This window comes from Bos indicus x Bos taurus, chromosome X (assembly GCF_003369695.1).
Source record: "Bos indicus x Bos taurus breed Angus x Brahman F1 hybrid chromosome X, Bos_hybrid_MaternalHap_v2.0, whole genome shotgun sequence".
NCBI lineage: Eukaryota > Metazoa > Chordata > Mammalia > Artiodactyla > Bovidae > Bos > Bos indicus x Bos taurus.
Genome location: NC_040105.1, coordinates 56916012 through 56930957, shown reverse-complemented (window position 1 = coordinate 56930957; position 14946 = coordinate 56916012). Strand labels below are relative to the sequence as shown.

The following is a 14946-nucleotide window of genomic DNA, read 5'->3' as shown; positions in this document are numbered from 1 at the left end:
ACTGGGCATTCAGTGGCCAGTAGTAGGGCAGTGGGCAGGGCTACTCTGAGTGTGACTTAGAACAATCGGCAAGTGAGGCTTCACAGAGGATGCAGCTCAGCAAAACACTGTTGGAGGGGCCGAAAATGGGTTTTCTTGAACGGTGTCCAGCAGGTCAGAGGTGGAGCTTTCTCTCACCTTCTTTTCCCTTTGTCCCCTGCCTCCCCCCCCCTCCCCCCGCCAAGACACTGAGAAGTCAGAGCCGTGTGGACTAGGTGGTTGAGGAATTTATTTAGGGGAGAATTAATCATATTTGTTCTTCCTCGGGGAGGGAGTCTTCAAACAATATCCAAGGGCACGGGAAAGGGAGAAGGTCTGGAGGGGTGGGGGAGGGGCAACAGCCAGACAAAATGGCAACACACGATCACAGGCACTACAGACGCCACAGACACAGCAGAGGGTGCAGGATAGGGGCTCCAGACCAGGCCTCCAACCACCCCGGGGAGGAAGCGGGTGTGGAGGGAGGGAGGAGGCAAGGGAAGTGGGGAGAGAGGGTGGGTTGGCCCCACAGACCCTTTGGCTCTGTCCACTAATTGCCTTGCTGGCCCATCTCAAGGTGGGCAAAGGTGTGTGGGGGGTGCCTCTCTCTGGATCCCACCCCTTAACCTCCAAGTCTTATTTCTCAGCTCTTCCTGGGCCACCTCAGTCCCCAGCCTTGGCCAAAGATATTCCCCCCATCCCTAACAAAACCCATCCCTCAGCCCCAGCCAAGCTTCTCATCCTACCCTCCCCACTGCCAAGCCCATCCACTTTAAAATATATTTTCTTCACTGCTCCATTGCGGGGGCAGGGCTGCCCTTTTTGAAACCACCAGGCAGGCCCCACTATGAGCCCCAAACTGTCTAGAATCCCCACCATGACCTCACTCCAAGTTTGGCCCATTCCTGAACCCCACTTCTAGGCTTGCCCAAGGTCTGCCCCCTTTAGAATCAAACTCAGTCTATGGAATGTTACAAGTCACATCCCTTTCATAGATTCTGGTCCCAATCTGAGACGTGTCCCCTCTGGAGCCTCATCCACTGTCTAGTTCAAGCCCCACCCTCTCTAAAGCCAGGCCTCAGCGTTTTTTCTCTACCTGGTTCCTGGGTCTCAAGTCACACTTCTTCCTTAGAACTCTGTCCTACTCTAAACCCTGCCCACTGTGGGCGCTACCACTGCCTCACTCAAAGCTCCACCCCTTCTAGACCCCCACCCTCAGCCTCCTTCCAAGCCCCATTCTAGAATGCTGTAGGGCACCCTTCTTCTTGAGATTCCAAATCCAGTATGTCTGGAACCCAACCCATCTGCTTATTAGTCTCCTCCACTCCAGAACTCCTCTCCAAGACCACTTTGGGTCCCAGGCTCACCCAGTCTCTGCCTTTCTCCCCTCTTTAGTGTTGGATTTTCCCTAATGGCCCCTGTTCAGGAATTGCTGGAAGAAATCAAGGCCAGAGTCAGGAGGAGGAGAGGAAGAAAGGGGAGATAGTCTGAACTCACACCCACCCTCCCCATGCAGCCTTCTGTCTCCTCTCTGTGCCCCTTAAAGAGTCCCCCCAACATCAGGGCACAGGGCCAGGGGCCAAAGGATGAAGGGGAAGGGGTAGGGGTAAGAGAAGGGCCCACTCAAGATCGGGTCCTTAATGCACAAGGGGAGTGGAGTGGGGGCAGGGCTTAGACAGATAAATAGATATTTATATATAATATATATATATATAAACAGCAAAGACAGTTAAGGGTCTCCTGGCTTGAGGGGTGGAGACCTGGGGTGTAGGGATGGTAAGTGGGGGCAGGCCTTCTCCTGAGCTCTTGCCTACCCATGGGGTCCTCCCAGGCTGCACTGACCTGTGGAGACAAAAGACATAAAAAGGAGAGATGGTCTAGACACAGGTAGTGCCTTTAGGGAAGGGCTGGGCTGCTATGCCTCTGCCCAGGCTTTACCCTCTATCTGCCATGCCCTTCTTCCTTCCTTCTTCCTTCACTTATAGTCTTGGGATCAGGTTCATCCCAGCTGCTCCTGTTGGGAAGATATACCTTACCTCCACTAGATTAGGTACCAAAGAAATTATGGTTTCCTTTTGGATTGGTTTCCCCTAATCCAAAAATATCTGTTAACAGGTACTGAGCAGAGCAAAGATCCATATCTTTGTGGCACTTACATTGTAGCGGGGGAGACAGAGAGACTTAAAACAATGACCATGATGTGTAAATAAATTATCTAGTATGACATAAGGTGATAATAAGTGAAATGGAAAAACAAAATTAGGCTGGGATGAGGGGGATTAGGAGTGCCAGTAGGGAAAGAAAGGTTGCTCTAGTAAGTAGGTAGTCAGAGAAGACCTCATTGAAGAAGTGACATTGGAATAAAGACTTAAGGAGGTGAGGGAATGAACCATGCAGATAACCAAGGAGAATTACATTCTGGGCAGGGAGCACAGCTGCCAGTGCAAGGGCCCTGGGGTGAGACCACATCTAGTGTGTTTGAGGAACAGCAAGGAGATCCGTGGGGCTTCAATGGAGTGAGCAAGGGAGAGTGATAGAAGGTGATGTCAGAGAGATAGGTAATGGGGTCACATAGGACCTTGTGGACAAAGTTGTGAGGACTTCTGCTTTGACCCTGGATATTTTAAAATGATAGTAAAATGTTTCATGCTATGTTGTTTCAGTAAATGTTTCTTAACATTAGTAGTGCTCTGATTTATCTATGGCATGAATTAGTCATGGGGACATCCCCTAATCTAGTAGAAGAGATAGTAAATAAACATATAAACTAATAATTACAGACTGTGATAAAACATAGGGAAAGGTAAGAAAAGGGTCTTGTAAGGAGTTGGCCAGGTAAGGTTATCAGTGTGTGTGGGTTTGAAACTCCAAGAAGAAAGCAAGTACCAAGACCATGAAGTTGGACTGTGCCTGACACATCGAGATGGCCAGTGTGGCTGGAACAGAGTCAGGGGGAGTGGTTGGGGATGAGAGGTCAGAGAAGTGAGGGGTGGGGCTAGATTGTGTAGGGCCTCGTGGGCCATAATGAAGGCTTTGGCTTTTAATCTGAGTGAGCCCCAGCAGATATCTGAGTTCTGAGCACAGGAAGGCTGTGGCTTGATTTAGGATTTAACAGGGTCCTTCCCCAAGCTGTAAACAGAATATAATGGGAATCGGAGTGGAAACCAGTGAAGAGGTCCAGGGGGACAGTGTGAAGATTATAGATATATTTTGAAGGTAGAGCCAACAGGAATTTTTAATGAATTGTATATGAGATACCTAATAAACTCCTCCCTGCCCTTTCCATCCTGGCCAAGTGCCACAAACTACCTCCACCAGTGTTGCCATTTCCTTGCCTTTCCCTCTAACGCCATCAGCCTGCCTCTACTTCCCATCTTCCCCTCTCATATGCGAGGGACATCTCGCTTCTCTTTAGGGTACCAACAAGGCAAGCAAGACTTTCCAATGCCCCCTGCTTCGCTTCGCCTCGCCCCTTTCCTTCTTGGAAATTCCACACCATCCCCCTCATCTCCACGGTTGCGGAGAGGTGGATCTGTCACCTCCTTCCAGATTAGTAATCGCTGACCTTCATGATTCAAGCCCATTTACCCTCATCATCCATTGGCCTTATCATAACACATTGGCTAAGACCCACCTCCTCTTCCCTCCTCGGCGCCTGCGCCCAGCCGACTTTCCAATACGCAAATCCTCCTGTTATTCCTCCTTTCATTGGTTGCTCTGCCCGCTTCTCTCCCCTCCCTTCCATCAGAGCAGCACTTCCACCTCTCTCCCATTGGCTCTTCATTCTGCCTATTTTCAAAAGCCACTCTTCTCCTCTCTACCATTGGCTAGTTACTCGCCCTTAACGTGTAGCTCCGCCTCTCTATTGGGGCCTTCAAATGGCCGTCCTTACTTGTCCCGCTAGCGTCCTATGGACCAGCCTCTTATTGGTTCATTGACCCGCCCATCTCCTTTCGTGAGCCCTCATTGGCTATCTCACCCGTCTGTCACTCACCAGACTACATCTGATTGGAGAAGGATGTGGGTGCACCCTGAGGGCCGTAGCCTTGCTGCCCGTAGTCGCCCTGAGGCCCATAGCCACCGCCGCCGCTGCTGGCCGGCTGCCCGTAGTCTGGCTGATAGCCACCCTGGGGCCCGTAGGAGTCCTGGGGCCCGTACCCGCCGGGGCCCTGCCCGTAGCCTGCCTCGCCATAGGCGTCCCCGGGCGCTGGTTGTTTCTCGGGGGCACCAGGAGGAGCGCGCAGGAATGGGGCAGCCCAGCCTGTCTCCTTGAACACGAACCACAGGTTGCCGACCCAGAGCACTAGGTTCAGGAAGCCAAACACCTGCGGGGAGACAAAGCTCTGCTGTCATCTAGCGCCCATTGCCCTGGTGGTCCCAGGGAACATTGAGGCTGTTTGCATCGAGCTTGGATTCACAGGCGCCCAGAGGGTGGTGGTTTCTGAGACCCTGACCCTCCGAGTCCCAGCACATGAATGTCTATGTGCAAAAAAATCACCTTGGTGGGGTGATTAGAATTCACATTCCCAGGGATATACGTGTTTATGTATTTGCATATATACATGTTTATACATGTACAGAATATAGTAAATCAATCTAATTTTGTAAGATATAGTAAAATGTTAAGCATAACTTTTTATTAAATACGTAGGCATAACACTAATAAACACATATACACAAAGTACATAAATGGGATTTTCCAGGCAAGAATACTGGAGTGGGTTGCCATTTCCTTCTCCAGGAGATCTTCTTGACCCAGGGATCAAACCCGCGTCTCCTGCATTGCAAGCAGTTTCTTTACCACTAAGCCACCAGGGGCTTATGTATAAATACACATGTGTAAAGTATATAAATATATGATTTATACTAAAACAAAGATACGGAATTTGTATAAATATGTAAATGTAATTCAGTTTGGGGCCAGAAAGTAATATTTCTACTTTACAGTTGAGGAAACTGAGGCCCAGAGAAGCTAAGTGGCTGGAGGTCTGATAGCCAGCAATTGACAGAAAAAAATTGGAACCTTAGCATCTGTAACACTTGTATACGACTTACCATGTGCCAGGTCCTTTTCTAAGCATTTTGTATGTTATTATTCCACTAATCAACTCTTGTTTTCTATTTATATGCTCAAACTGAGGTCTGAGAGGCTATCTATTGATAGTTAGAGGTTATAGAGCTTGCAAGTGGCAGAGCCGGGATTTGAGCTCAGCCTGACTGTGGCCAGTAGGGGGCGTCCAGATGAGAAATATTTCAAGTTCTTTCATTTTGCATGTAAGGAAACAGGTTCCTAGTGGGTACTCGCTGAGTTGCCAGAGATTCTACATGACTAGGCTGAGCCTGGGATCCAGGACCTAACTGGACAGAAAATCTCATGTCCCCTTTTTGGGAACAGTTTGTGGTGTCACAGTGATTATAATTACTATCTCATCCTTCAAGGCTCTGTTGTTTGCATGCCTCCTCCAAGGAGCCCTCTCAGATTTCTTCGGAATTCTCCTCTCATTTTTTCTCTCCACCACTTCGCCTCCCCATGCCAGATTAAGTTTCCCAGCCACCTTCCCCAGCTGTCTCAGCCAGCTTCCCAGGACTTACCACCGAGGTGTTGAGGCCAGAGGTCACAGGGTCCCTCAGCTCCTTGCATGTATTCCCTGGCTGGTGGCAGACATGCATCCCCTTAATAATGTTCTCTGGGTCTGTGGCCATCTTCACGTCTGACAGCCCCTTGGCCCAGGCCGATGAGCTAACCAGCCACATGAAGGCAAACACTGCCGTGGCCAGAAAATCCTAGGACAGGCAGGGGAGAGGGATACAGCACCATGAGTGGGCTGCTTCATGCTGGGCTGTGGGGCCTCCTCAGATCACAGGCTTTCCTGGGGGGGGTCCCCCAGAAGAAGCCTGTCTCTCCCTTGCCTTTCCAGCTCTTGAAGCCCCCAACACTCACTTGAAGGTGGTTCTTCTTGCTTGGACGTGTGTGTGTTTGTGTATATATATGACCCAGAGGGTGTGAGAGTGTGATTGTGATATGTGGGGTGTGTGTATGTATGAGGAGGATTCTGTGAGTTTGTTGTCTAATCTGTGGCAAGTAGTGTGTCTTTCCACTTTTGTCTGAATGTGGGGATTTGTGTAATTTTGTATCTGGAATGAGGGTGTATGAGTACAGCTGTATAGGAATCAGTGTGTCTGTGTGGTGTGATGGATGACAAGCATGACTGATGTAATGAACCTCTGTGTGCTCCTTTCTTTCATCTAGACTGTGGGGTTTGGTGAGAGGTAGTAAGTTTCCAGGTTTCTGGGATTCCGTGTGGGCTGTAGATGTGTCCCTGTCACTCAATTAGTCAGTGTCTCTGATGCTCGTAGCAGCAGTGCTTGCGTGTGAGCCTGTCTGGAATTTGGTGTGGCCTCTGAAAATGGCTGTGTCCCCGAGGCTCCATGTCCCCTGGCCCCTGCATGCATGTGAGTGGCTGTGGGAGCTCACCAGCATGGGCCCTTTGTTGTTCTCTCGGTACTTGTTCTGCAGGAAGATGTAGGTAGCCAGAGCCCCCATGGAGTAGAGGAAGGCAAACACAGCCACGGTGACAAAGAATTCAGCTGATGAGGAGTAGTTCCCCACCAGGAAGATTTTTTTAGGGTCCCCTTGGCAGGTGGGTGCCTCAAAGTACACTTCGTGCAGCCTGTGGAGAGAGGTGGGCAGGTGTGGCCTAGGCCCTAAGAATTCCCTTCCCCTCCCCCCTTCCCAGTCATGGGGCCTCCCAGATTCTGACATGGTCCCAGGAAGAGGAGGAGATAACCATTCATGAGCACCTACTGTGTACCAGTCACATTTCATTATTTGTTGTTGTTTGGCTTTTATGGTTGCACCACAGGGCTTGTGGGATCCTAGTTCCATGACCAGGGATTGAACCCGTGCCTTCAGCAGTGAAAGCATACAGTCCTAACCACTAGACCACCAGGAAAGTCCTGCAGTCACATTTCAGGAGAACATCCCGGTGAAATAGGTGTTATTCAGCCCTCACTCCAATCTAAGCACTTGGCCCCTTGGTTATTCATAGAACACACCAGGCACCCTCCCACCCTAGGATATTTACACTAGAAAGCTCTCCTAGATATCTCATATCTTACCCACTCCATCTCCTTCAAGCTTTGCTACACTTGTCATCTTCTCAGTGAGGTCTTCCCTGATCTATTTAAAATTAAATCTAACCATTCCCTCCCAGCACTCCTTAGCCCCCTTCTTTACTCCATTTTCTCTGTAATTGTGATACCCTTGGACATACCATGTATGTTACTTTTTTCCTTGATTTTTGCTGCAAGTACAAGAGGGCAGGGCTTTTCCTTGGTTTTGTTCACTATTGTGCCCTTAAGTCCCGGAACAGTGCTGCCACATAGTAGGCGCTCAGTAAGTATTTATTAAATGAAATATGTGGAGGCAGAAACAGAGGCTCCAAGAAACGCAATGACTTGCCAAAAGTCACACAGCTGGCATGGGAATGACAGAATTGGGATCTGAATCCTGTGTTTTTTCCCTATGTCATGTTGACTCTTCTCTCCACCTCACTTCAGGTCCTCAAAAGAAAAACAAATGTGTACATAGCAGAGGAGAGCCCAGAGACTACAAGATAGGAGGAGACGGACAGAAAGACAGGAGGGTAGAAGGGATGCAAGAACAGGATGGGTGTATCTGAGGTGTGGGTGGGGAGGGTTGGGGGAGACTGGGAAGACATGTGGTGTGAGGGAAGAGGGGTCATAAGGAGGGATGTGTGTGGGGAGAAAGACTGGAGTGATGTCCCTGAGCTCCGACCTCAGGTTGTGGGGGCAGGATCCTGAGATAAGCAAATGGTGCCGATGCCCTTGTATAGCAAAGGCCCTAAGGGAAGGGCTTAAACGTATTGATCAGCTCTAAGCATTTTACATAATTGCCTCTTTTAAGGACTCTCCCCCACAATTCTCTAAAGGAGGCATTATTATACCTGTTTTACAGAAGAACAAACAGAGGTTCTGCAAGACTAAGTTACTTATCCGGGGCTGCAAGGCTGCTAAATGATGGAGCTAGGAGTTGGGTCTAGTTTGAGTTTTTGGGTTTCTAGGGGGAATGAAGGGTCCTTAAGGGGGGTTATTGGGGCAATGGCAGGATTGGTCAAGGGGAACACAGGCTAAAGATTTTTTCCCTGGCAGACTTGTGGGTAAAGGGCAGATCCTCAGGACCTGAGGCTCTAGGCATGGGAGGTGTTGGGGGCCACAGAGTTTTGTGGCCTTCTAGATTCCAAGATATCCCATGCTGCAACCCCTACTCCTTCCCCAAACTCCCTTGGCTTCTGTGAGCTGGTGGGTCCCTGGTTGCCATGCCCCCTCCCCAGCCTCTCAGACCATGCCTCCCTGGCACTTTTCTTTTGATTATTGCTCAGGGCCACTGCTGGACTATCCGCTCTTCAATCTTCCCTCTCACCTTGGATGATCTCTTGAGCCTACATTTACCCTTAATGCTCAAAAATCCCTAATTTCCAACTCAAACCCTGACCTCTTTCCCCAGTCCTTTAAACTTCTTTATTTCCCTTATTTTAACAAACACTTATAGAGTGCTTATTGTGTTTCTGGCACTGTGCTAAGCATTTTACAAGTATTAATTCACTTAATATGTATCATAACCCTGAGGATGAGTATTATTATCCCCTTTGATGGGTGAAGAAATGGAGACCTGGAGCAGGTATGTGACTTGTCCTAGTAGTGGAAGAGCCTTAGGAGCCTCCATTGAAATTGTTCCTGTAAGTCTCTGTCTTTCCATGGCTAGGAGGGAAGCCTCTCCATTAGGGCAGCCACTTTGCCTGCTTGTGCTCACTCTCATGTACCTAGCACCCAGCATATGGTAAGAGCTCAAAAATTCTCAGAACTGCTTAATTGGGTTTAATCCTTCTCTATGGCTATGCAGCACCCCCTCATTAATTCTCTATCATAAGACCCTGCAGGAGGATCCCCTCCTTGGATTTCTCCCAATCTGCAATTATCTTTATTAATTTGTTTATTTGTTATAATGCTGGCTCCACGAGGGTAGGGAGCTTGGTCTGTTTTGTTCACTGTTTTATCCCCAGCACTTTGAGCAGTACCTGGCATACAATAGGTTCTCAAGAAATGTATATGGAATGAATGAATGGGAATTAAATAATAATATTGGCTAACATTATTATCCTATGGCATTAAGGATACATATATATGTGTGTGTGTGTGTGTATATATATATATAATTTTGGATCTTATTTATTGCTAGTCTCCTGTCCCTCCCCTTCACTAGAACATAGCCAGAGGGCAACAGCCTATGCCTGTCTTGGTTGCCACGTGTCCTGGATGTCCAGAGCAGTGCCAGGCACAAGGTAGGTGCTCAGTGCATGCGCAGTGACCTGAGTGGGTGTGGTCTCCCGAGGTGGAGGCTGGGCAGGAGCCTCTGGGGTGGAGGTGTTGGCCAGTCCCAACCCCCCACCCCCATCCCAGGCCTGTCAGGATCCCAGGGGTGGGCTAGAGTGGGGGCACACCTGAAGGGGTACTCGAATTCGACCTCGATGTTGAGGTCACTCTTGGTCTTGTTGGCACAGTCCACACTCAGCTGGAACTCCCCACTGTAACTGCCGCATGTGGCAAAGGCGAAGATGGCAAAGACCTTGGGCAGTAGGGGTGGGGATGGCCACAGTGAGCCTGTGTGCATGTGGGATGGGGCTGCCCTCCTCTGGACAGATCAGGACCCAGCATAGGCAGCAGCAGATGGACTAGTCCCCACCCCCACCCCCTAATCAGGGCTCATGGGGCCCAAGGACAAGCTGATTAGAGGGGTGTGACTATCTCTTCCAATCTTTCTCCCACTGTCTCTCTTGGGCTCTACATCTCAATAATGCTCTGATTCCCCTTGTTCTGTCTCAGTCTCTATTTCTCTCTCTCTGTCTCTCTCTCTCTCTGTATTCTGCCTGTCTCTGTTGTCCTCTGTGTCTCTAGTTCTCTCAGTCTCTCTCTCTCTCTGTATTTCTCAATGTCTTTGTCTTTCTCAAATATCTCTGTCTCTGTTTCTCTCTCTACTTCTCTAGTATATACGTGTGGCTCTTTCTGCCTCTTCTCTCTCTCTCTATCTCTCTCTCTGAATGTATGTCTCTGTGTGTGTGTGCCTTTCTGTTTCTTGGTCTGTCTCTAACTCCCTGCTTTGTCTCTGACTCGTTGTCTCTATGGTGCTCTCTCTGTCTCCCTCTTGCCTTTCTGCTTATCAATTTATCTCTTTTCACAGTGGGTCTCTTCTTCTTCTATTTCTTTCTCTCCCCCACCCCACTTTTCTTCTTCTCTTCCTGTGTCTGTTTCTCTTTGCATCTCTGTTCATCTTTCTCTGTCTTCCATTTCTTTGTCTCTTTCTCATCTCTATATCTTTTTTCTGGGTATTTCCATCTCTGTCTCCATCATTCCTGATCTCCCATTCTCTCTGTCTCCTTCACTGTCTCTGGGTTTCTCTGGCTTTGTGTCTCTCCCTGGAGCAACCAGCTTCAGGCTTCACCTCCCTTGCCCCTCTCTCACCTCAGGAGAGGAAGTAGCACATCGCAATATTCCACTTCATGATGTGGGTACCCTTGACCTTATGTGATGTTACATCACAGCCCATCCATTCTCTGGCCCCAATGCCCTGGGACTTCACCCTGGAGCCCAATTTCCCCATACCCTTTGCCCCCCCACCCACCCATCTATTCCTCCCTCCCCATTCCGAATCCCAGTACCTCCCTCTTTCTCCCCACAGCTCAGACCACACTCACCCATTGCAGCACCTTCACGAAGCCGAGGGGCTCCTTGACCACCCGGAACTGACCCCCAGCCACCAGCTGAGGAGAGAAGTAGTGGGGAAGGGTGGGGTTGTTGGGGATGGAGAGGAAGGTGAGGGACAAGGCCACCAGGCAATAACCCCTGGGGATAAGGCATGTGATCTTGGGGAGAGAGTGACGTTTGGAGAGAAGGTGAAAAGGAGGAAGTGACACTTTGGGGAAAGTGTGAGCTCAGGGTCTCTGAAGAAGATCCCTGGGGTTCAGGGAGGTGGGGAGATAGATGGTGGAGGGGTTCAAGGGTGAGGAGGATGGGGATGGAGTCAGGACTAATTAAGGAGAGAAGGTTTGAAATCGTAAAGATGAGTCAGATGGCAAAGGGGATCAGGTGGAGAGACTGAAGAAGGAGTTGGGGTTCATTAAGGTGGGGGAAATGGTCTTGGATGGTGAAGGTGAGTCACAACAGGGAGAGAGTTGGGTTGGCTAGGGTGGGGGAGGGGTCTGCAGCGGTAAAGGTGAGTCAGATGATGGTGGTGGGGTGTCTGAGATGATGAGGATGGGGAGGGGTTAGTCCTGGTTAGAGATGGGCAAGGTTCTGAGGTGGTGAAGAAGAGTGCGATGGCAGAAGGTCTGGGCTGATTAAGGTGGAGGAGAGCTGGGACATGGCTTCACTGTATATGTGCTGGGGGAAGGGAGACTAGGGGTTTGGGAGAAGCGAAACCGATCGTCCCCCTTGGTCTGTTCTGGGGGAAGAGGTGGTCGTCTACCAGGGTACCATCTGGAAGGGTCTGGGAGGGGCAGGTGTCAACCCTCCCTTGCACCCCCGCCCCCACTCCTTCTGTCGCTCTATTTCCTAGCTCATCCGCAGCACCCCCCAATCTTCCTTCCATTCTCCCTTCCCATCCCTCCTTGCCTATACCCTAGCTCTAAGACCCCTCTTCTTCCTTGCTCGCCTGTAAGGAAATGGCTTCTGGCGGCTCCCGCTGCGGCAGTGAGGACAGCCCTCGCTGCGGCAAAGGGCGCATTCCTTTTCTCCACCTCCCCTTCCCTCCCCTCGTCTGCCGCAGACCCCAGCCCCAGAGCTGGGACCAGGCGTCCGCTGCTAGAATTCTGGCCACCACCTCTAAGAGTAGGCAGATTCACTGCGACCCGGGCGAGGAGGCCGGGCAGCGGCGGGCTCTGTCCGCGGTGCTGGAACGCGTACCTGATTCACCACGTCCATGTCGGCCAGCAGCAGCATCAGCAATGCAGGGGGCGGGAGGCGCCTGCTAGCAAGGGCGGGCGCAGGGCGCGGCGGGGGCGGCGCGCGATCGTCGGAACAGCCCAGGCGGCCGCAGCTCCGCCCCTCGCACCCCCGCCTCACTCGCCAAGGGAGCCTGCGCACAGCGGCAGTGTCTAAATCTCACTGGTCGCCATTCCAGCCGGGAGGTTGGAACCGTGAGAATTCTCTGGGAAGGTCGTGATCTCTGAAAACACGGCTAGAGATCTGGGGAGGTGGACCGTTCCGTCCTACAGTAGGACAGTTTGCCAGCCCTTCACTGAATTTGTTGAATGTGTTCATTTATTTAATCCTTAGAACGTCCCGATGTGGTAGGGACCATTGTCCCCGTTTTTACAGGTGAGGAAAATTAGTCCCCAGAGAGGTTAAGCGACTTGTATAAGGTTACCCAGCTAGTTATTGGCAATGCCCAAAGTCCCTGCAATTTAAACGTAGTTCCCAAAGTCCCACCAATTTAAACGTAGTTCAGGGTCTTGAGGGTTTCTTCTTTTCTGAATTTTCAGCACATTAAAAAAAACCCAACACCCTCCCACTCCACCTATCTCCCCTGTTTCTCTCTTCCTTAGTCAAAGGAACAACTTAGTCAACTCCCTACTCCAACTCTACGCTTGATACAACCTGTTTATTCCTCAGTCCTCCGTTAATTGGATTACACCTCCTTCATGCTGCCAAAACTAGGCCCACCGAGGTCAATGGCAATTGCCACGTTGTAGAAGCCAATGGATAAATACAGTTGGAATTTAAAATGCTAAGCCTCACTCATACTAAAAGAAATGCCTATAAAAGCTACCAAGACATTGTTTTTCACCTTTGAGGGTGGGGAATATAAAACAGTTTAATAATGCTCAATATTAGCATGTTGGCCAGAAACAGGCACTCTCATAAATTACCCATGGAAGTTAAATTGGTATAACTTCTGTAGAGAATAATTTGGCAGGATGTAGCAAACTAACAAGTCCATATATGTGGCTCAGCACTTAGACTTGTAGAAATTTGTCTTGCAGGGAGATACATACATGTGTTAAAGGAGGTATGTATAAGATGATACACTGCAGTGCTCTTTATTTTTTATTATAAAAATAAGGAAGTGTGGACACTTCCCAAGTGCTCATTACTGGTGGCCTGTTTAACAAAAAACTCAGCTAGAGGTACAAAATGGAGTACTATGTAGCTGTCATTATTAATAATATGGAGCTGTGTAATGATATTCAAGATACTTAGGAAATGCAAGAGGCCAAACTATGTAGGAATTGTGTACAAACAGAAGGGATTGCATCATAATGATAGAATAACTAACATTTTAAATTGTGGCGATTCTGTGAGCTTCTCATATATCACTCATTTAAATCTTCACAACAACTCTATGAGTCAGGTACTACTACTATCTCAAACTAAGCTGAAGGAATTTTCTAAAGTAATACAGTTGGAAAGTGATAGAACTAGGATTTGAACAGCTGGTAAGTGGTAGAACTTTGAACAGCTGGTAAGTGGCAGAGCTAGGATTTGAACCCAGGAAGTTTGGCTCCAGCACCTGTTACTGTTAGCCATTGTGCTAACTTATCAGTACAGCATCCTATAACTGTATAAAAGATATCTGATAATACTGGTTGCCTCCAGAGGGAAGGGAAACTTTCACTTTATACTTCTCTGTACTTTTGAATTTTGAACTATCTGAATGTATAGTTCAAATGTATGTATGAAGAGCTTGGGCTTTGGCATCCAGTTGCTGGAATTTGCATCCCACCTCTAATATCTGTTCCTGTATGACTTTGGACAGGGAAGATAATTTAAAATGGTACTTATAGGATAGTTACACTGTTAAACAAGATAATCACTGTAACACACCTAGTTTGGGGCCCAGTAAATGGTTCATTTTACCTCTACACATCTCTGGAACCTACTCCCTTCTCTCCATTTCCTCTGCCACCTCCCCTGGCTAAGGCAACCATCATTCCTGCCAAATTTAGCATCTCCAGTCTCTTCCCCCTCCCTTCTGTTTTCAGCACAAACGTCAGAGCATCTATTTAAAATGCAAAGTTAACTATATCACTACCCTGCTCAAATTCCTCTCATGGCTCCCCACTGCGTTCAGGAAAAACCCCAGGGGTTGGGGCTTGGCATTCAAGGGTCTGCATCATCTGGCCTCAGGTGGCTTGTCCCACCTCATCCCTCAACAACTCCCTTCCCTCTCTTTACCCTACCCATAACTTACTTTCCCACCATACACAAACCCAACCACCCTGAGCCTTTGTTTCCAGACCTAATGCAACTCTATATTCTGAGTCCCAGATCTCCAATTTTGGTTTCTCTCAAATTTCAGTCCTGGTTCAATTGGCACAAATTATGCAAATGAGCAACCCCTGCTCTGAGAGCTGGGGGGAGACTTTAGGTCAGACCCTCCCCATAGGTGGCCCCATCCTGTGCCACTTCCAACACTACCTCAGTTCCTTTGGCATGGGGATGACTAACACTTTGGACAAGTCTTGACAAATGTCTAAGCCAGCTCAGTTTGTACTAAGGGAAACCCAGAACAGTGCCTGGCACAAAAAAAAATGCCTGTTAAACCTTCACTGAATGAATGAGACCCCAAAGTTTGGGCAACGACTAAAGGTAGGAAAAGAAGCAGAAAGAGGAGCTGTGGGATCTGGGAATGGGGTACTCTAAGTTGGTCTCAGGAAAGCCAGGTTGGCCCTGAGTGGGTTCTCCCAGGCTAGAAACCTCACCCTAAGCTGTCACCCATGTCTTTTACAAATGGAGTTAGATTGTCTCTCTCTCTTTCTGGCCATGCTGTGTAGCATGCGGGGTCTTAGTTCCCCACCAAGGATCGAACCCCATGCCCATGCAGTGGAAGTGCAATCTTAACCACCATACCAC

General features: G+C 49.1%; 1 protein-coding gene across 1 annotated transcript; it reads right to left on the bottom strand.

The window, feature by feature from the left end:
* Window positions 1-246: 246 nt before the first annotated feature.
* SYP (synaptophysin) lies at window positions 247-12098 on the bottom strand. Its single transcript, XM_027534048.1, has 7 exons — window positions 11998-12098; window positions 10791-10856; window positions 9540-9664; window positions 6494-6689; window positions 5611-5802; window positions 4013-4343; window positions 247-1860 (listed from the first exon to the last, which is right to left on the bottom strand). Exons 1-6 carry the CDS (start codon window positions 12031-12033, stop codon window positions 4017-4019), a joined length of 942 nt encoding a protein of 313 aa, XP_027389849.1. The 5' UTR covers window positions 12034-12098; the 3' UTR covers window positions 247-1860; window positions 4013-4016.
* Window positions 12099-14946: the final 2848 nt, after the last annotated feature.